The following is a 25,221-nucleotide window of genomic DNA, read 5'->3' as shown; positions in this document are numbered from 1 at the left end:
GGGGGCCTGACCCATAGGCTGGGAATCACTGGACTAAATTACCCAACAATTATCCGACCTCAACCAGATACAAAAGTAAAATGCTACTTATTGTTATTAACAATCTAATATCATATATGATATAGACACATTGGTAAATATTCTGCAATAGGAGAATTATTATATTTTAGGCACATTTTGCTTATATTACTTTTGTACAGCCAGTTAAGCAAGATTTTGAACAGGACTTTTACTTGTAATTGACCTAAACAGAACCATGAAAGCTTTATCATGCTTTAGTTGCTACAAAATAAGAAATTAAATACACTTTCAGTGAACGTTTTGCTTAAACATTCAGTATCAACATTTTGCAGATTTATAGATGAATCTATTAAAATTTTTCCTTAAAATGTTAACAAAAATCTTGGGCAGCATTTCATTTCTTACAAAACCTACTTTCTATTGAAAATGACTAGTAAAGTTAATTTCTTGGGCGACAGCATCTGTGTCACAGCGCATAAAAATCAGTGAAGATTGTGAAAACACCTGTTTTCTTTTTAACCGAGGAGATCTCACAGTCATGCCTGCTTTCCATACTGAAATATATCAGGTTTGAAAGACATCTGTCTTTACCAGGCAGTGAAGGTCTAATGGAAGATGTTATTAGTTGGATTTTTATTCTGTCTCTCTTATAAAGTTCCACAACTTTATGGATGTGCAATGCTAGTACCCCTTTTAAAATAACCAAAATTAAACAGTAACAGAAACTCTGATTGGACAGCCTGACATTGGACATTGTGTGTAGACTGGATTTAAATCAGAATAGAATGACATCAGACTCAACAGCTTGAGATCTGCTGTAAGCTCAGCAGTACGTGATTTGAATTTATTATTTTTAACTTAACCTTTCTGAAAATGATAAGCTACCTCTGCAGTTTATGCCATTTTGAAATGGCATAAAATTTGGCAAAGAAGTCTCATAGCTTCAAACTCAGTTTAGAGATTTAAATGTCAACACTCAAGACGTACCTGTGGTTCAAAGAACAATAACATTATCCCCCTATATTTTTATCACAATTCACCAAAGTAGCTTCTTATGTTAAAACAGTACTCCTGATAAATGAGCTTGTATGAGTCTATCTGCTCCCTTTCTTTGCTGCCCATTGAGCATGACTCTACTCCAGGTGACCCCTCTCCAAGAGGTTAAAAAATGGTTTTGCTAGAGAACCAATAGTGTTAATGTTGTAAACAAACGTGCAGATGTTTAACAGATTTTACTTCCTGCTTTAATGAAGTTTACATTTGGACATTAAGGAGCCTTTCTGAAATTGCTCTCCACCACTAGCACTTAACTATGGAGGATCTCTCCACATGAGGCTGCCATCACAGCAATGGATTGTTAGGGATAGGGTATAAATAAACAAGTAAATTGTGGGATAAACTCACCCCTCTCAGGAAACATCCATCACCACGGATACTGATAGACGCCTTGCTCCTGTTCCTGTCAGCTCCTGAGACCAGCTGTTGCATAATATGTTGTTTTTGCGCCTGCCCTGCAAATCAACATCTCCAAAACACTGAAGGCATGTTCTAAAGTTTTTAAATAGTAACTTTGACCTATGTTACAAAACTACATAATTCATAGAAATAGTTTGCATTGGGTTGAAGTTTGAAGGTGAATGAATGTATAACAAAAAAAGACAGGCGTGCAGGAGAAGCCTGGAGCATTTGAGAAAGGCAGATTTAATATCATGTAGGTCTTTTAAATAAAAGACAGCTGAGCAAGACAAGGAAACAATAAACCTGTTTGAGGGATCAGCATTAATCCAGCAGCACACGGTTGCACAAGTAAGACCTTATGTACTTAACTGCTTTACTTTTAGGGGATACATGTTCAAAAATTGAAACCACTTCCAATTCTGTTTTCCACTATTCTGTTTTTGTTAGATCCCTCAGTTTCCCCTCCTCTGGCTCATTGGTGTTCATTTATGTCTATACACACACACACACACACACACACACACACACACACATACACACACACACACACACACAAACGTACATACAGTACATTGTGACCAGGGATGGAATGAATTACATTTTATCTGAAGTATTGCACTTTGTGGAGTGCAGGTGGCTCAGTCAGTGGAGTGCCCGCCCCACGTACAAGACTTATTCCGGGCCATTTGCATAATGTCGACTCCTCTGTCTCCCTCGTTTCCTCCTTCTCTCTGTCTCTCTCCTGTCCAAATAATGGTGGATTTTTAATGGTGAAGGTGTTAAACCTCACTTCCTGTGTCACCTTTGTTGCGCTTTGGTACATCTGGACATGATACATGTGCCACAAAATTTCATACATGTAGGTCAAACGTGCAGCGGGGGCTGCTTCTTTAAAGGTCACTTCCTGTTGCCAGCAGGTGGTGCTATGACTGTGGGTGAATGTCGGCATGTAAATGTGTTCAGGGCGGGACTCTCACCCTACATGTACACTTTGGTCCAGATGTGAGCATGTACACTGAAGTTACAACAACTTCCTGTGTCATGGCGAAGAGTTGATCTTTGACGCCACGCCACGGACACGCCCATTGACGAAAACTCACAGATAGCACAACTTTTCATTGTTAGTGCCTTTAGAAGGCACAGTAGAAATTTGATGTCGATCCGACTAAATCCCTAGGAGGAGTTTTGTTAAAGTACGTAGTGTGTAAATCATCCAAAAATTACCATAAAATTCAAAATGGCCGACTTCCTGTTGAGTTTAGGGTATGGGTTCTTGAGGCTTTTTTGTGCGTCTTGATATGATACATGTCCCCGCAAGCAAGCCATTTTGCCACACCCACACGTGAATATGAAATTTTTCACCACTTCTGACACGTGTGCAAAGATTGGTGAGTTTGAGTATGTTTAGGCCATCAAAATTGAGCTTACTTTGCTGAAAAAAAAAAAAAAAAATAAAAAATCTTTTCAGTTTCAATAGGGACCTCGCACGGTTCGTGCTTGGGCCCTAATGATGGGTGAGCTAGTACTTCCCGACGTATGGAGGGATTTGAATTCAACAAAGAGGGATTATACTTTTTATTCACAAGAGATTTATGTAAAGTAATAAGTTGCAATTTTGGTACTATGGATCTATCTGATCACACCCCTGTCTCCATAGATTTAATATTAGGCTCTGAAAAGAGGAGCACTAGCCTAAATACAGGGATTCTATATCATATGTCGCAACAAATTAGACTGGCCATAAAATATTTTTTTGAAGAAAATGATGACGGGGAAGTGTCCCCACCAATTCTTTGGGATGCATGTAAAGATGTTCTGAGAGGGAAGATTATATGATACTGCTCTAATTTAAAAAATCAGAGTAAAGAAAACTTGGATCAGTGGCAAACAGAATTAAAATAACAGGAGAACAAACATAAAAAGACATTGAATCAAGAAATAAAATCAAAATAGATAACTATCGTTCATAGACACTCTTAGCTCAGTCCAAAGACGCAGTTTTAACTACAGTCCCAGTCAGACTATACGCTCTACTATCCAGTTAAACTGGGACTTGGACCACATGAGATATCTTGAAGTTAATTCCAAAAGATCCTAAAAATCTGTACAAATGTAGTGTATCAATCTAGATTGAAAGAAATTGAAGAGCATATGTCTGGTTCAATAAGGCAATAAGTGAATAAATATGTCCCTGATATATGGTTAAATGTCATCATTAAAAGTGACCTGTTTGAAGAGATAAAGAACTTGAGATGGTGCTCCCACAACCTTGATTTTATCCCGAGGCTATTCTACCTTGCCTTTTGTACCTTTTTTAAGCAGGAGATATTGAGCAATTACAATTACAGAGATTTGCTTAGATTCCCTCAGATATGCCATCACATAAACTATTTTATGCCTGAAACCAAAAAGTGTTTAAAAACAACGTATTAAAAACGTTTATTAGTGCTTACGGGACAGATTCGGGCCTTTAGATTTTTCAAGATTATATAAGAGCCTGCAGGAAGACAAAATAGCAAATGCTACACACTGTATATAAAACAAAGATGGGAAAGGGAAATTGTCGTTTTCCAGAGGAGGTCTGGTCAAAATACTGTGGATTTCAATGGAAAATATCATGCTCAAATATATGGAGAGTTTTTGGCTGGAAGTGTCTCAGCAGATACTTTATTACAACCGTTCAGAAGTCCCATCTGTCAGGCTCTTCTAACATCTAAGAGTGTGCTCTCAGGAGGCCGATCACTACCACCTATTCTTGTCTAGTCCGAAGGTTCTCACCTTTTGGCATAATGTACACCCAGACTTGGTGAATATGCTCGGGAAAGAAATTAACCTTAATTGGGATGAGTTCCTTAGGACAACGCCACAACAATGGGTGATTTAGAGGTACATTCAAATATGGAATGCATGGATTATGGAGGATAGATTAATGCATATAGAGGGGAAGGGTGACGGTGGAAGAAGGCTGTCGTCTGATAGACTAGTCTGAGAGGGTGTACAGAAAACCAGGCAGAGAGACTCAGTGTGGGGGTTCCGTCTCGGAAGTGTTTTCGCCCAAGCTTATTTCAAGCACCTCCAGATGGTACCTAGATGAAACATGAGAGAGCTGTGCCCTGATTGAATAGGAAGGGATGAGGGGATGAAGGGAGCAGGGATGGGGGATGATAGGATGAAGGGATGAACGGATGAGGGAAACAGGGATGAAGTAATCAGGGATGGGGGGGATAAAGGGATGAGTGGAGCAGGGAAGAGGGGATGAAGGCATAAGGGAAGACTGGATGAGTGGATGTGTGTGTAGGGATGAATGGATGAAGGGAAGGGAAAGGGAGGGTGGGTCGAGCGATCTGAAACCAGCGTTCTGTTGAGCGTGTGCTGTTGAACGTAGATCGTTGTCGCGGAGCGGTATATGTAGCCTTGACCTTGGAGGTGTGGTTGAGGCGCGGCCCCGCTCCTGAACCTAAGTTAACAAATTAACTTCATTTCTGTAGACTACCTACAAATTTTTAATTAAAATACTTATTTGGTATATTGAGCACCGCAGCAGTCACAAAGAAATAGCTTAATCCCAACCCCCTATCCATACAGGACTGGTATTATATCAGTTATGAAATCTTTGTTATGGAAAAAATGATTGAGGTAATTGATGATTAAATTTTTCTGCATTCAAAGACTTAAAGGCTGCTCCCACATCAGCACCAGACAATGATCTGCCTTTGGGAGACAAACCGCTTCGTCATGGGCATGTGTGTTCAAAAACATGGCTCTCAATACCATCTGTTGACTCTCTATTCTTAAAAGATGCCTCCTATAATGCAGGGGAGACCAGACTATTTGCTATCTGTTACGGCTAAGGCTATTCTAATGAATAATCAATGTTAGTGTAATAGACTCAATGTTATGTCTTTCGCTATATCAACTCTGAACTGCACATGCTGAACACTTCTGTCACCTCTCACAGGACAGCTGATCAGGATCAGGTTACAATGTGGCCATTCTGTCTTATGACATCTGGGTTAAGAGAGAGTATCAATAATCTGAATTTGGAGTGGAAGTACAAAGTAGCAAAAATAGAAATCCTGAATTTAAGTACAGCATTTGAGTACATGTACTAATGAGTTAGAAACAAGTATAATGTAAGCATATGCTCTGCTTTATGGAACATCTGCCCATTAAGATACAGTGAAGCAACAACATATATCTTGATTTATTTGAGGACAAAATTCAAGAGATGCATTTTGATTTTATGATATTATCCACTAATCAATCAATCTATATTTAGCTCCTGTTGTCCAACAAATTAAAAGCCATTTCCCTGTTTACACAACTGGTACTTCGTTTCCGGTGCTTGTGTGTTGGTACCGTGTTGTGCTGCTCTCGCTGAATAACAGTTACATTTGTTAGATTACAGCAGCCAACTGTCCGCTAAACACTTATTCTTACAGTAATTTTGCCTAAGCACTCACAGTTCTTTCCATCTTTTAGTGACTGCTGTTCAATCTCATAGTTGTTCTAAAGTTTTGGTAGCTGACGCTACAGTACTTTAGCTTAGCCGTTAGCGACTTTAGCTTAGCAGCTAGCGATGGCTTCTCCTTCTCCCTCTCTCTCTCCTACTTTCTCCTGCTCGGTGTGTCAGATGTTCAGTTACTCCTCTGCCTCCTTTAGCGGTAATGGTACGTGTAATAAGTGTAGTTTATTAGTAGACATGGAGGCGAGGCTCAGTGATTTAGAAGTCCGGCTCCGCACCTTGGTAGATCAGTCTTTAGCTACTGTAGCTAGCCAGTCCCCGGTAGTCGGTGCGGAACGGCCTGAGTTAGCCTCTGGTAGCCGTCCTCCGGCATCCCCTGTGCAGCCAGGAAGGGGGGGCTGGGTGACTGTCCGAAGGAGGAATAGTCTTAAGCATTCAAAGTCCACGGGGCACCATCAACCTGTTCACGTTTCTAACAGATTTTCCCCACTCAGCGACACACCCGCTGAGAAACCAACTCTGATCATTGGCAGCTCCATTTTGAGAAACGTGAAGTTAGCGAAGCCAGCGGCCATAGTTAAGTGCATCCCTGGGGCCAGAGCGGGCGACATTGAGTCTTATTTGAAACTGCTGGCTAAGGATAAACGTAAATACAGTAAGATTGTTATTCACGTCGGCGGTAATGACTCCAATTATGCCAATCAGAGGTCACTAAGATTAATGTTGAGTCGGTGTGTACATATGCAAAAACAATGTCGGACACCGTAGTTTTCTCTGGACCCCTGCCAAATCTGACCAGTGATGACATGTATAGCCGCATGTCGTCATTCCGCCGCTGGTTGTCGAGGTGGTGTCCAGCAAACGATGTGGGCTTTGTAGATCATTGGCAGACTTTCTGGGGAAGATCTGGTCTGATTCGGAGAGACGGCATCCATCCCACTTGGGAAGGAGCAGCTCTCATTTCTAGAAATCTGGCCAAGTTTATTAGTGGACTAAATCCATGACAACCCAGAGTTGAGACCAGGAGGCAGAGTCGCAGTCTAACACACTTCTCTGCCCTTCTAATTCAGCAGTTACCCACCCAAAACCCTACACAGAGTCGCAGTCTAACACACTTCTCTGCTCCTCCATTTCAGGAGTTACTTAGTGAAAATCCTATAGTGACGGTGTCTGCCCCCCGACCATCGAAATTATTTGAATCAAAGGTAAACAGAAGAGGAGCTGTGCATAAAAACCTCATAAAAATTAAACCCACAAGAGCAATAGTGCAAACGAATAGGAGAGTTAAATGTGGACTCTTAAACATCAGAACTAATATTAGATTAAAGCTGCAAGCAGCGTTGGGCGGGCCCTCACACTTGTAGTGTCACCGGGTGTGAGCCGGCCGAGTTGCACATTCTGGAGCTCTGCCGGTGCGGCTGTGAATTTGCTACGCGGTTCCGATGCCGCATGAAGGTGAAGGCTATATGTCACTTCCTGTGTCCCCTATGTGGAGCTACATAGCACTTGCCGCTATGAATATAAATCGGTATTGGCGTGTAGATGTCTTCGGGGTGGGAGAGTTATCAAGCACGTAAAGTTTGTTTCAGATGTGAGCATGTACACTGAAGTTACAACAACTTCCTGTGTCATGGCGAAGAGTTGATATTTGACGCCACGCCACGGATACGGCCATCGACGAAAACTCGCAAATAGCACCACTTTTCATCTTCAATGCCTTTAGAAGGCATAGCACAATTTTGAAGTCGGTTGGACTAAATCCCTAGGAGGAGTTTGTTAAAGTACGAAGTGTGTAAATCATCCCAAATTTGATGTAAAATTCAAAATGGCTGACTTCCTGTTGGTTTTAGGGCATCGCTCCAAGAGGCTTTTTTGTGCGTCTGGACAAGATACACGTACCACAGAAAATTCGTGCACGTAGGTGAAACGTGCGGCGGGGGCTGCTTCGTTAAAGGTCACTTTCTGTTGCCAGCAGGTGGCGCTATGACTGTGGGTGAATGTCGGCATGTACATGTGTTCAGGGCGGGACTCTCATCCTACATGTACAGTTTGGTGCAGATGTGAGCATATACACTGAAGTTACAACAACTTCCTGTGTCATGGCAAAGACTTGATATTTGACGCCACGCCACGGACACGCCCATTGACGAAAACTCGCAAATAGCACAACTTTTCATCTTCAATGCCTTTAGAAGGCACAACAGAAATTTGAAGTCTGTCGGACAAAATCCCTAGGAGGAGTTCGTTAAAGTACGGAGTGTGTAAATCATCCCAAATTTGACGTAAAATTCAAAACGGCCGACTTCCTGTTGATTTTAGGCTATGGCTCAAAGAGACTTTTTTGTGCGTCTGGACAAGGTACACGTACCACAGAAAATTCGTGCACGTAGGTGAAACGTGCGGCGGGGGCTGCTTCATTAAAAGTCACTTCCTGTTGCCAGCAGGTGGCGCTATGACTGTGGGTGAATGTCGGCATGTACATGTGTTCAGGGCGGGACTCCCATCCTACATGTACACTTTGGTCCGGATGTGAGCATGTACACTGAAGTTACAACAACTTCCTGTTTCATAGCGAATCATCGACGCCACGGACACCCCCATTGACGAAAACTCGCAAATAGCACAACTTTTCATCGTCAATGCCTTTAGAAGGCACAGCAGAAATTTGACGTCGATCCGACTAAATCCCTAGGAGGAGTTCGTTAAAGTACGAAGTATGTAAATCATGCTTCGTAAATAAATGTAAATCATCCAAAAATGGCCATAAAATTCAAAATGGCCGACTTCCTGTTGACTTTAGGGTATGGGTTCTTGAGGCTTTTTTGTGCGTCTTGATATGATACATGTCCCCAGAAAATTTCGTAGATGTAGGTTGAACGTGAACGAGGGGCTAATCATTTCCAATTTTCTAGGTGGCGCTAGCGAGTCATTTTGCCACGCCCATGTGCGAAACTTGTAGAATACGAAATTTTTCACCGGTTCTGACATGTTTGCAATTTTGGTGAGTTTTCGAGTATGTTTAGGCCATGTCATTTGGGCCTACTTTGCAGAAAAAAAAAAAAAAAATATATATATATATATATAATCCGAGCAAATTCAATAGGGACCTCGCACGGTCGTGCTCGGGCCCTAATTAAAGCTGCAAGCAGCGTTGGGCGGGCCCTCGCACTTGTAGCGCGTCCGCGCGTGAACCGGCCGAGTTGCATATTCTGGAGCTCTGCCGGTGCGGCTGTGAATTTCCTACGCGGTTCCGACGCCGCATGAAGGTGCTATATGTCACTTCCTGTGTCCCCTATGTGGAGCTACATAGCACTTGCCGCTATGAATATAAATCGGTATTGGTGTGTAGATGTCTGTGGGGTGGGAGAGTTATCAAGCACGTAAAGTTTGTTTCAGATGTGAGCATGTACACTGAACAATAATGTACCCAAACAATAAAATAAATTCCTTTTATATTTCCCTGCCTTGTTGTTTATGTGTACATACAGAGGAAGAATGTGAGAACAGCACACATTTCATCGTTACTGTGTGTTAGAGCATGGGAGAACAGTGGATACTTTTAATACAGCCCACACCCCTAATACTGTGTAACTATAACAAGTAGAGAACAGAAGAAAAAGATGTTCTTTCTTTACAACTGTCTGCATAGCTTATTCATATTGTGTAATGAATGAAAATAAATAGGCCTACTAGGATCCTCTCTACTTTGACATTTAAGATTAGCTTGTTTGATCCACCTTCATACACATGTGACATTACTGTACAACTTGAGAAAGGTGAGTTGTTTTCTGCTCCAGCCTGCCTAAAAGAAAAGCGTTTTTGGGATTAAATGGACTTTATTAGCTGCTGCAGTGCAGGATGAACTCAGAATAGACCCATTTCTCACCTTATTATTCTAAATCATGCAACGAAGAAGAAGAAATGCATAATAAATCCTGGGACAAAATCTGTAGTCAAATACTGTACAGCATGTAGTCTGATGAACAAGACTTGTGTTATAGCTGACTTGGGCAGTGAAATGTTTAATTTTTTTAATTCATGTGGTCATAGTTGTCCACAACTCAAATCAGAATATAAGAAGAAATGTTTTATACCACCTCAAGAAGGCTTCCTATCAGAAAGGTAGGAAGGTATTTCAAATGTACAACTGCAGTACTTAATTCTAAGTAAAGTAATTTCCCTGACATTACTGTGTTACGCATGTAACAGGTTTTATACTTCCTGTGAGTATAATCCAATCAATCTTATTTTCATACTGTATATCCGTTGTGTAATTTGATAAATTGTGTTGTATGTGGTGCTCGCATCGGGTACTACTGAGACTTCATTGCCCTCTTCAGAGAAGACTCTGACTGCAACATGCGTCTTTGTAAAGAGAGAAACGGACAGAAAAAGTCTCTAACTCTGCCTGTCAGCTCGCTCTGCTCCGTTAAAACTGAATTTACCATACAGAATTGAATACGAGTGCACTCCAGATTTAGCTGCAGCCAGCTGACCGTGTGCTTCTCCCTATACCGCAGTTCTGTGTCCATGCATGCAGCAAACTGAAAGCACTGTCTGTCGGAGCGTCTACGTGAAAAGAGAAGGAAGACATTGCTGGTAGTATTGTCTTCAGAGTTGTTAAACACCTCAGCGCACTGAAGGAAGCCATCTGACTGTGTGAGGGGCAAGATCGTTGATGTCTGCAGGCAGAGTAGGAGCTCTCCTGTCTGACTGGTCTACCAATAGCAGAGAAGATGACCCCTTGAGACACAGCCCCTCCTCATTTGCATAATGAGGCAGAAATGCATACAAAAATTTAAAAAGGACAGGCAGAAATAAATACCATGGGTGAAATTAAATAAGCTAAAAAAATACAAAGGAAGAATAAAACAGACAAAAATATTAAACACACACATAAATAAATATATTTAAAAAATTAGTAATAAATAAAGTTGAATATACAAATAAGGTAATTATAACAAAGGTGAATAAGTAAAGGTATTATTATTATATTCTAAAATTATAATACTATTAAAGGCACTATTAAAGGCGTATTAAAGGCACTAATTAAAATATATACATTGATGTCTCCTTGTATATTTAATTACTACCTACATTTATTTATTTACTTTATTTTTTTGTGTATTTAATTGGATGCTTATTTATTTATTGAGCATTTATTTATTTCTGTATTTATTTCTGACTGTGTCAGGATCAGTCCTCCATAGCGGGGTGGGAGAGTTATCAAGCACGTAAAGTTTGGTTCAGATGTGAGCATGTACACTGAAGTTACAACAGCTTCCTGTGTCATGGCAAAGACTTGATCTTTGACGCCACGCCACAGACACGCACATTGACGAAAACTTGCAAATAGCACAACTTTTCATCTTCAATGCCTTTAGAAGGCACAGCAGAAATTTGAAGTCGGTCGGACTAAATCCCTAGGAGGAGTTCGTTAAAGTACGAAGTGTGTAAATCATCCAAAATTTGACGTAAAATTCAAAATGGCCGACTTCCTGTTGGGTTTAGGCTATGGCTCCAAGAGACTTTTTTGTGCGTCTGGACAAGATACACGTACCACAGAAAATTCGTGCACGTAGGTGAAACGTGCGGCGGGGGCTGCTTCGTTAAAGGTCACTTTCTGTTGCCAGCAGGTGGCGCTATGACTGTGGGTGAATGTCGGCATGTACATGTGTTCAGGGCGGGACTCTCATCCTAGATGTACAGTTTGGTCCAGATGTGAGCATGTACACTGAAGTTACAACAACTTCCTGTTTCATAGCGAATCATCGACGCCACGGACACGCCCATTGACGAAAACACGCAAATAGCACAACTTTTCATCTTCAATGCCTTTAGAAGGCACAGCAGAAATTTGAAGTCGGTCGGACTAAATCCCTAGGAGGAGTTCGTTAAAGTACGGAGTGTGTAAATCATCCAAAAATGGCCGTAAAATTCAAAATGGCCGACTTCCTGTTGGGTTTAGGCTATGGCTCCAAGAGACTTTTTTGTGCATCTGGACAAGATACACGTACCGCAGAAAATTCGTGCATGTAGGTGAAACGTGCGGCGGGGACTGCTTCGTTAAAAGTCACTTTCTGTTGCCAGCAGGTGGCGCTATGACTGTGGGTGAATGTCGGCATGTACATGTGTTCAGGGCGGGACTCTCATCCTAGATGTACAGTTTGGTCCATATGTGAGCATGTACACTGAAGTTACAACAACTTCCTGTGTCATGGCGAAGAGTTGATCTTTGACGCCACGCCACGGACACGCCCATTGATGAAAATTCGCAAATAGCACAACTTTTCATCTTCAAATGGCCGTAAAATTCAAAATGGCCGACTTCCTGTTGACTTTAGGGTATGGGTTCTTGAGGCTTTTTTGTGCGTCTTGATATGATACATGTCCCCAGAAAATTTCGTACATGTACACTGAAGTTACGACAACTTCCTTTTTCATAGCGAATCATCGACGCCACGGACACGCCCATTGACGAAAACGCGCAAATAGCACAACTTTTCATCGTCAATGCCTTTAGAAGGCACAGCAGAAATTTGACGTCGATCCGACTAAATCCCTAGGAGGAGTTCGTTAAAGTACGAAGTGTGTAAATCATCCAAAAATGGCCGTAAAATTCAAAATGGCCGACTTCCTGTTGACTTTAGGCTATGGGTTCTTGAGGCTTTTTTGTGCGTCTTGATATGATACATGTCCCCAGAAAATTTCGTACATGTAGGTTGAACGTGAACGAGGGGCTAATCTTTTCCAATTTTCTAGGTGGCGCTAGTGAGTCATTTTGCCACGCCCATGTGCGAAACTTGTAGAATACGAAATTTTTCACCGGTTCTGACATGTTTGCAAATTTTGGTGAGTTTTCGAGTATGTTTAGGCCATGTCAGTTGAGCCTACTTTGCAGAAAAAAAAAAAAAAAAAAACTCTGAGCAAATTCAATAGGGACCTCGCACGGTCGTGCTCGGGCCCTAATAATCTTAGCAAATTCAATAGGGACCTCACACGGTCGTGCTCGGGCCCTAAATATAATCTTAGCAAATTCAATAGGGACCTCACACGGTCGTGATCGGGCCCTAATGAGAGATGTGGGGGCCTGTGCCCCAGTAGAGCTTTATGTCTAGCACCCCTCTGGTCCCTACACTAATATCATAACTGACATCATATAAGAAAATGCCATCTCAACTCATTGTTGGGTATAATAGGAGTATGGGTGTAAGTTACGATACACTGTGTGGGAGAAGTGCATAAACAAAAGCAAGACAAGCGAACAAACACCTTAATGAAGTGGACACACTGCAGTCTGATTAGTATTGGGGAAGATGTTGGTTCCTAAAAATAAACATTGTTCATGAGCCCTGTACCTCCAGTCGGAGTCAAGTCTGAAGTCTTTTGAGGACAAGTCTCAAATCGAGTCTGAAGTCACTGTGTGTGCGACTTAAGTCAGACTCGCGTCCGAGTCTCAAACTCGAGTCCCCATCTCTGAACCATGGCAACAGCTTCTGTTAACTTTGCTACCTAACTTTACCTGATAAGCCTTCATCTAGTTTTGCTGGGATGCTCTGCCATGTGAATTCCCTCCTGTTGATGTCCTAATAACTATTTAGTAAACAGTAATAGATTCTGCAAACTCACAAACAGCGAGGATCAGTCTCTCTTCCAATAATTTGTGCTATGGATCGTGTACAAAAAGTTCAAGACAATTCAATTTCGGGAGCGGGCGGGCGGGCATGTGTGTGAGGAGACCACTTCACCTCACTCTAACGGGGACACTTGCTACTGAACTGTTTCTGCTGCTCCCTGATAAAAGAATGTTAACCTGTTGCTCAGAAGGTGCCTGTTATGATGTTGTGATTGTGGCTCTGGACTCTAACTTGTTTTAACAAGCTAGATAAAAGGTAATGCCCTGGCAGTGGCAAATAGCTTTGGTTTAATATTCGATTGGATTAAATTAATGTTTAAATTGAGATTTACAAGAAATATTTTATTGCTACTGTGTAAAAACTGGTAAAAAGCACCTTATTTGTTTAAAGTGTTTGCAAACCACATGTTATTGCACTTTTGTGCATATAGCAGTACATTTAAATTAAAAGTGCGCAATATACTACTTTAGAATTCATTATTAATTTTTGCGCATAACTATGCGAATCACAGAAAATCATGCGATTAATCGCAATTAAAGAAAAGGTTTGCCCAGCACTGATAATAATAATATAAAATATATATATTGCAACCCAAAGAGTTTGCTAAAAAAGGTCACCAATGTAGAGAAATAAACTTTTTTTCATGCAGTCACTACTGTTTATGGAAAGCATCTCATACTGCCTTTATAACACAGGAATAGAATTATCTATCATGAATATCACAATTAATTATGCACTCAGTTCCAGCTCTCTGATGGGAAGTTTTATAATGTGGAACCTATGTCTTTGATAATGTTATAAATCATTTAACAATTATAATGTGTCAATAATAAGCCATAAATAAAAAATGTTTGCGTTTATTCTCCTTTAACATGAAACTTGCTTTTTTTTTGTTTTTAACTAGTTCTATAAAAGGAAAAATGTTTTTTTAGATAGGTAGGTAGGTTTATTGTCACAATATAACAAGTTAGAGTGAAATTGAGTGTAACTCCCTGCTGCTACATAGCAGACAATATACATTAATACAGAATAAATTATAAAATTGTTAAACAGAAATAAACTATAATCAATGGAGCAGTGTTGAGGATGAATTAGAGTTTAAGAGTCTGATAGCTTGGAGGACTGCTCTGCAGTCTGGTGGTGTGGCAGCAGAAACTTTTATATCTCTTCCCAGAAGGCAGCAGGGTGAACAGGCTGTTGGCTGGGTACTGTCCTTTAGTATCCTTTGGGCTCTGCGTAGGCACCTCACCGATATCACTGATGGGTACCAATGATCTTCTCAGCAGTTTTAATCATCTGCTGCAGAGCCCTCCGGTCCTGGGCCGTGCACACCCCATGCCAGTTTGTGATGTTTCCAGTCAGTTAATCATTTGTTTTTTCGTTCATCGTTTTTTTTCTGTGGCCTTCAGTTCCATTATTTTGGTAAAAAGTCAGAACACAGGTATTTTGCTAAAAAAGGTCCAACAACTTCTAGCACTCAGACTGGTCAGATAATCGTAACTGACTGACTTAACCAAAGGCCAGAGCTACAAAAAGTCAAACACCAGGTGTAATAAATGATAGTTTTCCTTTAATTCATTGAGAAGATGGTTAGCCATTAAGCCAAAACAATCTCGACCTAACACGAGTTGTTCTGATTATTGGCTTATTACTGATCTATAAAGAATTAGTAATTAATGTATTAACCATTAATAAAGAATGCTTTGTTAAATACCAGAAAGTAGTACCACAATTTTGTAATCTGGTAGCAACTGAATTTATTAAATATACAAATTTTAAATGAAAATACTGTAAATGAGGCAATCCAGGTGTAGAAGAGTTGCACTTTTCAAGATGATAGGTTACCCAGTGTTTCTTATTTTAGGAGCAACATGCTCAGTTACAAATTAGGAATAAGATTTGTATGGAGAATGCTGGATCTGCTGAAAACCCTACAATATCAGTAGCTTAATATCAGTAGCTTAAAACCTATAAATATAGACCTAGCCTATATTCCGGTATTCATTCTAAAAAATGAAACAAATTCTTTAAAAAAAAAACCCACAAAGAATATTATGGCCAAAGCTTTCTCTACACCAATACAATTATATACCTGTGTACAGAAAATCCAAGTAAGTGGTGCTTTGTGACTATTACAACTGTCCTGAGTTACAAAACATTATAGGATACAAACACAACATGTCTCATTTTTAACAGAATGGCTCCACTGACAACCATTACAAAGTCTTTGGTCACATTCAGATGTGTGATTCTATGTGAAGGGTCTGCTGCTGCTGATGATTATGCTGCTGAGAAGTTTGATCTGATGGAGTCCTCTCGCAGCTGACGGTGCTTCCTGGTGTCGCACTCTTCACTATGTGTGCGACGCTCAATGGTAATCCTGTAGTTTTTTCTGCACAGGAAGGAAGGAATCACATCAAAGAAAAAATCTTGTTTTTCAACGTGTTTATTTTCATATACATATATATATATAGTGTACTTACATAAACATAGCGGTGTGCACAGTTTTGTTCCATGCAATGAACAATTACATTTAACAAACATTTAGGTTCTCTAAATCTCTAAAAGATTTAGAGAATATGGGTCAGCTGAAGGTCTGTTTCCATCCTGTGTGATTGTGTCCCTTGTAATGCTGGACTGCAGTGTCCTGGAATCCTTCACTTCTCAGCTATGTGGTTGGTGATTAAAACCAACAGAATGGATAGTGTAAACTAAGTAAACAAGACATCAATTTTTACAGTCAAAAATAATGTCAAGGTAATTTTCAAATGTGTTCATAATTTATTTTCTAAAGGAATATAAAAGCATTGAAGCCTTTGAGTGGGAGGGCAGGTTTAATTGATTGCTGAGCCAGCCAACAGCACCTAACAGACAAGTCAAGACAAGATAAATGTCGCCTATTGTTACCTGAAAAAGTAGAATGCTATAAGCATTGCAGCTCCCAGAACAGCTCCCACTATGACTCCAGTCAAAGCTGATACTCCTAGTCCACCTGTTAGGAAGAGCAGTCATTGGTACTCCATCATACATACTGTAGACAACAAATTCCAAGTAAGATTTCACAGGTTTCAGTGAACAATAATGTTAATTTACATGATTTGTCCGGTATCTCTGTGTGTGCTTTAAATCTTTCGCTCAGCGTGAAATGGTCAGCTTTGAAGGCAGGCAGCAGCTGAAATGTTCCATTTACACCAAAGTAGTTGGCCACCACCTATAAGTTAATAAACAATATTATCATCTAGTCGAAATTCCTAAGCACATTTACCATCTTCTGCTTGTTAGGGAATGTTAACAGTTTGGGGTTGCACATCACAATGATGGAATTTTGCATCTTCTTACCTCATATGTTCCTGCCTCAACATTGGTCATGGCCATCAAAGAAAAATCTCCATTTCTGTCACCATTGACATCCATCGATACCTGGCCAGCGATTCCTGTCCACCATCATGAAAACAATGAGAACTTCATTTAGCTACACTCAAGAAAGTAGAAGAAAAAGACACACACATAGTTAGACACAGGAGACTCAGCCAGCGGACGTCTTGTCACTGTGTGCTTCAGCTCAGAGTCAGAGCCAAACTCAAGAGTTTGTTGAAGAATGTTGTTGGTTCACAACGTCAGTTACAATGGGTAACTTACCCAGAGTTTTAGTTAACGATCTTTCTGGAACAGAAAGCCGAGTTTCCCTCATCTCAAGTTTTCACTAAACCCGTTTTCTGAAACAGGACCCAGGAAGTATTTACACTTCTACCCGCCCAGGAAAACTGAATGCTTGAAACAGCAAACATTTTTGGAAGAACTTTGCTGGAGTAAGATTTTTTTTAGGATAATTAACTATTTACTATATTTTGGGTACGATTTTTATTACACCACACAAGTAACATTGATTATAGTTGTATGGACGTTATCCATATTATGAATCATATTACTCCTGTCCTTCAGCAGCTTCATTGGCTCCCATTTAAATACCGCATAGATTTCAAGACTCTGCTCCTGACCTTCATGGCCATTCACAACCTTGCTCCTCTGTACCTCACTGACCTCCTTCATATTAACACACCCACCCGTACTCTTAGGTCTTCTTCTTCATTCACCTCACTGTACCTCCTGCTCGTTTGACCACCATGAGGTTCGGAGCCTTCAGTCGCTCTGCCCCCCGTCTCTGGAACTCTCTTCCACTAGACATCCGCAACGTTGCATATCCCACATGATCACTATTTATCAGGTCACAGCAATATTTGTTTTGTTGTTATGTACCCTGATTTTATGCACTGTAATTATAGTTGTTAATTTTATCAATTTATTGCTGTACTGTTTTATTATGTTTTGTGAGGTGATGTTGAGTGTCCAGAAAGGCACCTATAAATCAAATGTATTACTATTAGGGCTGTCCCCGACTAAGGATTTACATAGTCGAATCAGAATCGTCAAGTCCTGCCTATAGTCGACTGATGGCGATTGCGAGTAGGGGCTATAATCTTGAAAAGCTGCAGAGCTGCAGTCTCTTTTCATTCAACTTACATTGTAAATTTCCAGCTAAACTGAGGCTTTTTGAAGACCCTTTTCTCTCTCTCTCTCTCTCTCTCTCTCTCTCCTGTCATTCACCGGTCTTATGAGTTTTACGTGCATTAGACTATTGCTGCTGACAACTGCATGCACGTCGCGGTTCCTCGCGGGTCTATTTCAAGTAGCCGGCTATTTAAAAACGATTATATATTCTTTATGTGGTTCATCAACAGTGATAAATTATCTGAAAGTCCCGCGAGGTGCGAACAACTTGGCACAACACGGTGAAGCTGGGGCTCGGTCTCTTCAGCAAGCGTTCCTCCACTGACACTGGACACATTCACGCTACACTTACACATGTGCACTGACGACCCAGGGTTAGGGTTACAATTTTGGATTTATTCATGCACTTCAAAAACATTTATTGAAAGTTTTATTCTTTTTACATATTTATTTACAGCATTAAACGTTGAAATGTATATTTTAATAGGCTGTATATTAACTTATTGGGAGAAAACTGGTGGTTCTATGTAAAATCAGACACTGGGCGCCCACATATCGCCAAAATGGCATGATCCTTGTTTCACTGCGATGCTTCGACTGTGAGATTGACAGTCGAATCAGGCTCCGCCCATTGAAGCATTGAATCTTCAACTATTTGGGGTCAGCCCTAATTATTAGGGTCCGAGCATGAAATTGCAAGGGCACCAATGGTTTCCTAGTACGAAGTACAAAGAACCTATTGTTTTTACTCAGATTATTATCTTTTTTTTTCTCCCCAGAGAAGTCATTTTTGAAGGCCTTAGGATACTCGAATCATCACGATCATTTTCACACACCTTCGGTCTGGTGGGAAATCCAATGTTCTGCAGTGATTGGGGTCGGGCGTGGCCAGGGGGCTCCATAGCGCCCCTAAACAAACACCTTGTTTTGAAAAAAGTTTCTTTGATCTTCATGATATTTGGTGTCATTATTGCTTTTATTCCAAAGTCCACATTTCTGCTTTTTTATGAGATTTTGCTCAACAGGAAGTCCATGATTTTGCACTTCCTGCGTCATTTTCAATATTTAAACAGACATTTGAGGCCTTTAGGATGCTTAAAGAGCCACAAAACTTTGCGGCCTGACTCAACCTGGTAATGTTTCGATTTGATGTCATTTTTAAGACTGAAGGTTGCACATTGGCTCAATAGTGCCACATGGCACACTGTCACATGGCCAGGGATGTTCAAACCCTCACGAGACTTTGCACGCTTGTCCACGTTGTTTTGTATTGGCTGATATGGTTTGGGGGTGTGTTTGTGGAAAATTGGCTTAATAGCGCCCCCTACAAAATTTCAAATACCAGCAACTGCTGTACGTTGTACCTAGCAGTATGAAACTTGAGTCACCGATGTATCTTCTCCAGACTTAAAAATAAGTCTCTTCAAGCCATATCCTAAACCCAACAGGAAGTTGGCCATTTTGGATTTATTTACAAGCGTTTTCCCTGTTTACAGGCTCCGTACTTTGACAAACTCCTCCTAGAGCTTTAGCTCCCCCTGATCGACTTCAAATGTGGGTAGCACCATCTTAAGAACCTTGCGATGTTAAATTGCGAAGCTTTCTTTGATTGCTCAAATGGCATGGCCACAGCGTGGCGTTGAATTTGGATGTTTCGCATGAAAAAGGAAGTAGACCAGGTCAGATCTGTTCCAAATTTCACATTTCAGCCCATTAGAGTCTCACATGTCAATATCCAGTCATAGTGACTGCGCCACCTTCTGGCACCAGGAAAGGGCATGTTTCAAACTTGACCTCCAATACCTCATTTTTCAGTTTTATGACACATAGCATCTTAGGGACAAAAATGGTCTCAGTGAGATTTTTTAGCTTTTACATGGCTAGGAATGCTTAAAACCTGAGAAAACTTGCCACGCATGTCAGAAGGGGTGTTTTCTGTTATTTAATATGGATGCGCAGCGTGCTTGTGGAAAAATGGCTCCATAGCGCCCCCTACAAAATTTCAAAGAAGCAGCCCCCGCCGTACGTTTTACGTAGCTGTACGAAATGTGGGGGGCAGATGTACCATCTCTAGACTTAAAATTAACCCTCTTGGAGCCATACCCTAACCCAACAGGAAGTCAGCCATTTTGAATTATTTACGAAATTTTAACCCGTTTACACCCTCCATACTTTTACGAACTCCTCCTACAGCTTTTACCCGATCAACCTCAAATGTGGGTAGCATGTTAAGAGCCTTGCAATGTTAAATTGTGAAGCTTTTTTTGATTGATCAAACGGTGTGTCCATGGCGTGGCACTGAATTAATGTCTTGCCATGAAAAAGGAAGTCCATGTAAATGGACTAAACAGGGTCAGATCTATCCCAAAATTCGCTGCACCCGAGGCACGCAAGGGGGCGAGGGCCCGCTCAACGGTGCTTGCAGCTTTAATTGTTATTATTATTATTATTATTATTATTATTGTTATTATTGTCACGGACTCGGTGTAAGCAGTGTTTTACAGTGTTTTACCTTCAAAAGTTCTGTTCCACATGCGTGAGGTGATCTCTGTACCGTTTTTCTTACTGTAACCATTTTTCATGGCTTCGTGCAAGGCGATGGCATACAGCAACATGGCATCATGGAATCCCTCAACAAACATGTTGACCTGAAATGGAACATATAGTCATAAAGAGGAAGTGATTGTACAGTAGCTGCCACCATCTGATTGAAATTACACTGCATGATGGATCCGAGTAACAATGTCTTTTTTTCTTTTTTTACAATGTATGCAATTGATAATTGATAACTTGAATACAGTAATGCAGACCTGGCATTGCCGGTCGGGCTCGAAGGGGTAAGGCCTGCCTATTTAATTTTCTTAGCCCCTTCCAGACAAAATTGGCATATTTTAAAATTATTATTACTATTTGAAAGATGTTTTTCAGCCATATTAACATACAGTAGTAGCCATCTAAAATTCAAAATTAAATTTTTTCATTGACACTGTTTTCTGATAGCCTTGCACCTACATGATGAGTGTATAATTACTCATTTCAAAATGTCCCTACCAAAACAAGTCCAGAAACACTTGAGTCATCATCTTTACAGCATTATGAGGCAGTCCTGCTGATGAGGACAACAAGGATCTAGGAATCCTCCTGGACTGGGCTAAGAAGGCTCAGTGCCGACTATGGATGCTCCAGACATTAAACATCTGCCCATATTCATTCAGCAGTGACCAGTGGTCTGTTCTACTCTGTGATGTGCTGGGGTACTAGGCTGAGAGCAGCAACCACCGACAAGTGAAAAGGAGAATGCTGCTCAATCCACAAAGCATCATGGAAACACCTCTCACCCCCTTCATGTATTTTTGGATGAACATAGGAGCACCTTCAGCAACTGACCGATACCATCAAGATGCTCAACTGAACGCAACACGAGATCCTTTCCATAGTGGGCAGCAGTCTGAATGAGTGATCTCTCACTAAAAGACACAAACATCAGACACTGACAAGGGACTATTATTATCATGCATGTTTATCATAAACCTCAAACTCAAACCACTGCTCCTGATCATAGTAATACAGATGCATCTGATACTTCTTAGCCATGGTAGTGGCATGACTTTAGGGATTACAATGTCAGCCTCTCTGTTGGTTAGTCTATCATTTTAGTCCATACTGAAATATCCAAACAACTAATGGACTGCCATGGATGTTTGTACAGACAGACTTTTGTAATTTCCTGACTTTTCATCTTGCACCATTCAGGTCAAACACTTCAATTACAAATGAAAAAATTAGAAGTTAGAATGAAACACGTTTTGGCACAGACATTAATGGCACAGGGGATGAATCCTAAAAACCCCCTGACTTTTTCTCTAGTGCTGTCCTCAGCCCAGGTTTGTTCAATATGCTAGTTTATAAAATACCTACAAAATAACAATAGTTTATTTGAGGATTTTCATTTAGAGCGCATCATAGAACAGAGATAGCACTGGTGAAAATTACAAATGATCTTCTAACTGCATCTGACAAAGGACTTGTCTCTCTACTTGTCTTGTTAGATCTTAGTGCTGCACTCAATACCATTAACCATCACATCCTGTGCCCAAACACCTCCGACAACAGCAATAATGGTGTTTCCCAAGGGTCAATACTTGGCCCAATTTTGTTTAGCTTGTGTATTAATGACCTGCCCTTAGCCTGTCAATCTATCAACATACAAATGTATGCTTACAGTTATTTATGTACATGCTAAAAAGAAACAACAAGCTCAGGTTATGATAATTAACTAAGCAGACACTTAAAAGGGTTTCTACCTTCTCAAGACAACCAAAAGGAGAACACTAATTTTTGAATTTTAGAAATGTGTAAATGTAGTAACAAATGTTGAAAACAAGTACCAAGCAGATTCATTAAAATGCTTTTGAAACCCTAACCCCCTAATAAAGTTACATACACTGAAGGAAACAGATTCCAACCCTGTAAAAGGGCTGCCAAGTTTTGGTGGCTATTCATTTATACATATTTTTATACATATATTGTATTTCGATTCACTCCTCCCAGAGGTCGTACAGCCCTAAATAAAAAGTGAACCACACATGGTGCTTTTAGTGGTCCAACATTTTGTTTTGCTAATGCAGCGTAATTATAAATATACACAAGTATTACCTGACTTATCAGCGTCTGCAAATTCATCATATATCAGTCAGTAATTTGAGTGTGAGTTAGACAGACATACGTACACTTCCGCAGTCTTTGCAGTCGTGAAACCCAGCTTTTTTGATGGACTTTTTCATTTCCATGGAGAAGTTTTCAAACTCAGGCTTGACTGTCCTAAGTAGCGTCACAGTATTCAGAGAAGCATAGGCTTGCCTCGCATCGTTGTCATATTTATCTCCTCTCTTCCATGATCCATTGCCTAGAATTAAATTCAAAGAGGACAGAACAAGGTACATTTTCCAAACATTATTGTTAAAAACCTAATTGTTTGATCAAAATATACTTCAAAAATAATGAGCCCTGCCCAGTTTGCCATTGCATGAAGTGGTGTACTGTAGCGTTATGGTACTCGAGTCTTAAGTCTTAAGACCACTTTTTGATGGTCCTAGTCTTGTCTCAACCGCATTTGTTCTCGGCCTTGTCTCGGACATTGAAGACTAGAGATTTTATTTCAAGAAAAGGCAAGACCAGAACTTTAGGAATATCAAGAAATTGCCTGTGCATTGTCTGATTTATTTGTTAACATCCTTAATTTTATTGGATGTAAAATGTATTGCTTCAAATGCAACCAATAACCTTAATTAAAAATGTGTTGTACCTGTTAACGACTGTCACCCCTACCCGTCATGATAAGCATGGAAAAGGAGTTTTGAATAAAGACACTTACGTTGATTTCAGCTCTTAGTGTTTGTATGTGGGGATTTTAATGGGAATGTGGATCTTTCAGATCAGTTTGAGAATTACCTATTATCTCGTTCCACATTTTATTGTATGTCATGTAATGTAGAGAACTGGTATTGGTCTTGACTCGGTCTCGCCCTCCCTCGGTCTTAGCCTCTAAAAGTCTTGGTCTTGTCTCAGTCTCGATAAACTCTGGTCTTGGTCTTGGTCTTGACTTGGTCTCGGTTCGGGCAGTCTTGACTACAACACTAGTGTCCCGTTTATGTAAAGAGAGCAAAAGTAAAAGTGAGGGAGGTCAGTGAGCATGTAGCGTGTCTGACTTTCATGTTGGATTGTCATACAGGACATGTAAGCAAACAGCTGCCTAGTTCCACATCTAATAGATGAAGAACAACATTATCATTTATTTAGAGTCTTGCTTGAGATACTTTTAGCTCTGGTTTAATCTCCACCAACTAAAATATGTGGAATATTTTAAGTTTTGTTGAAAAGCTATTGCTAAACTGAATTACTGGCTTTCAAAGTTGAATAATACCAATAATGTATGAAAAAATGTTAAACACCACAAGTTTTCAATAGTTTTCAGCAGAACTATGATGAAATAGATGAAAAGTCTATATGAATAGGAAGATTTTAGAAAGCTGAACTGCATTACTTGACTAATGCCTGGGAGCTAATTGCATTGGTGGCTTAAGTTTGTGTAAAGAAGTAACTGACGGGCATGGGAAAAGTTCATTTAGTTCTTATTGTTATTTTGAAAAAAACAGCCTTCTCCTGAGTTCCTTTATAGTTACTGTCGTGTTTTTTGTTGTTTTTAAAAAAAAAAACACATCCACTAATAGTTTCCTGTTGTTATAGAACATAGGGGCTTTTATTTCAAAAAGTCTGGCTCATCCCGACTTGTATAAAAAGATTACCATGTTTTGTTTTGTTTTTTGTGTGTGTGTGTGTGTGTGTGTGTAAAGGTCCACAATTTTCTCATTTTGCATGAACGACGTGGAACATATTAAGGTTTAAATGTAATTCATAGCAAAAAGTATGAATAAAGAGAGATTTCTACTTCCCTCCTGAAAATCCTGGTCTCAGTTATAATGGTAGTCTATACAGCAGTTGGCTGTCACTGCTGTCACTTTAAAGCTGACTGTGCTAATTGTTTGATTCCATAGTTACATGTCTGCAACCAGCACAGATTTTCCTACATTTAGATGTATAAATGATGTTTTGAGGAGTGAAAATTGTGGGAGAGGGAGCATATTGATGAAAATATTTTAAAACAACTTTACAGCTTCTTTGCTCTCTGTTAAGTCACCCAATCTAGCTCTGAACATTTCGCCCCTCATGCATCCAGCATTCACACCAAATAGAAAGCATATTCATACATTAAGTCTGCATAAAATGTATACTAGAGTAATAGAGTTATTATTAGTCTTACCATAAGAAGAGGCATTGAAGAGTTCAACATTAAAGAACATATATTTGCTGTTGGTCAACCGTTGTCTGTGTGCAGCCAGCATGATCTCTCGTATTTTGTCTGCTCCCATGCACATGATCACCACTGCAAGACAAATACAGTTTTTGTCTTTAACCAGATCTTAGTAGTAATATTCATAAGGTCATTGAGAGAACATTTTCATAATTTTCATCAGTTCAAAACTGACACCTGGGGAAGTTAAGCCACTTTTGAAAGTGGCTTAACTTCTTTGAGTGGTTCCAAAACAGTGTGATTTTACTTTAAAATGTGAT

At 40.1% G+C, this 25,221-nt stretch overlaps 1 protein-coding gene across 3 annotated transcripts in view; it reads right to left on the bottom strand.

Annotated features, from left to right (window-relative positions):
- Positions 1 to 15,134: 15,134 nt before the first annotated feature.
- npr3 (natriuretic peptide receptor 3) overlaps positions 15,135 to 25,221 on the bottom strand; it is a 229,411-nt gene continuing 219,324 nt past the window's right edge. Inside the window, exons 2-8 of one of the 3 annotated variants that reach the window (XM_038702807.1) lie at positions 24,911 to 25,033; positions 22,821 to 22,996; positions 20,603 to 20,738; positions 16,921 to 17,015; positions 16,675 to 16,792; positions 16,489 to 16,573; positions 15,135 to 15,973 (exon numbers count right to left, since the gene is read on the bottom strand). In XM_038702807.1, coding sequence (XP_038558735.1) covers positions 15,862 to 15,973; positions 16,489 to 16,573; positions 16,675 to 16,792; positions 16,921 to 17,015; positions 20,603 to 20,738; positions 22,821 to 22,996; positions 24,911 to 25,033 — 845 coding nt within the window. In that variant the 3' untranslated portion in view covers positions 15,135 to 15,861. Of the gene's footprint in view, positions 15,974 to 16,064; positions 16,293 to 16,488; positions 16,574 to 16,674; positions 16,793 to 16,920; positions 17,016 to 20,602; positions 20,739 to 22,820; positions 22,997 to 24,910; positions 25,034 to 25,221 lie in introns of those variants that run through there. The other 2 variants (XM_038702808.1, XM_038702809.1) reach the window with 2 other exon arrangements.

The sequence above is a fragment of the Micropterus salmoides genome, unplaced genomic scaffold (assembly GCF_014851395.1).
Source record: "Micropterus salmoides isolate LMB-PRFRI ecotype aquatic unplaced genomic scaffold, ASM1485139v1 Ms_hic_scaffold_7, whole genome shotgun sequence".
NCBI lineage: Eukaryota > Metazoa > Chordata > Actinopteri > Centrarchiformes > Centrarchidae > Micropterus > Micropterus salmoides.
Note: the sequence above shows the minus strand (reverse complement) of the source record. Positions and strands in the feature narration are given on the sequence as shown.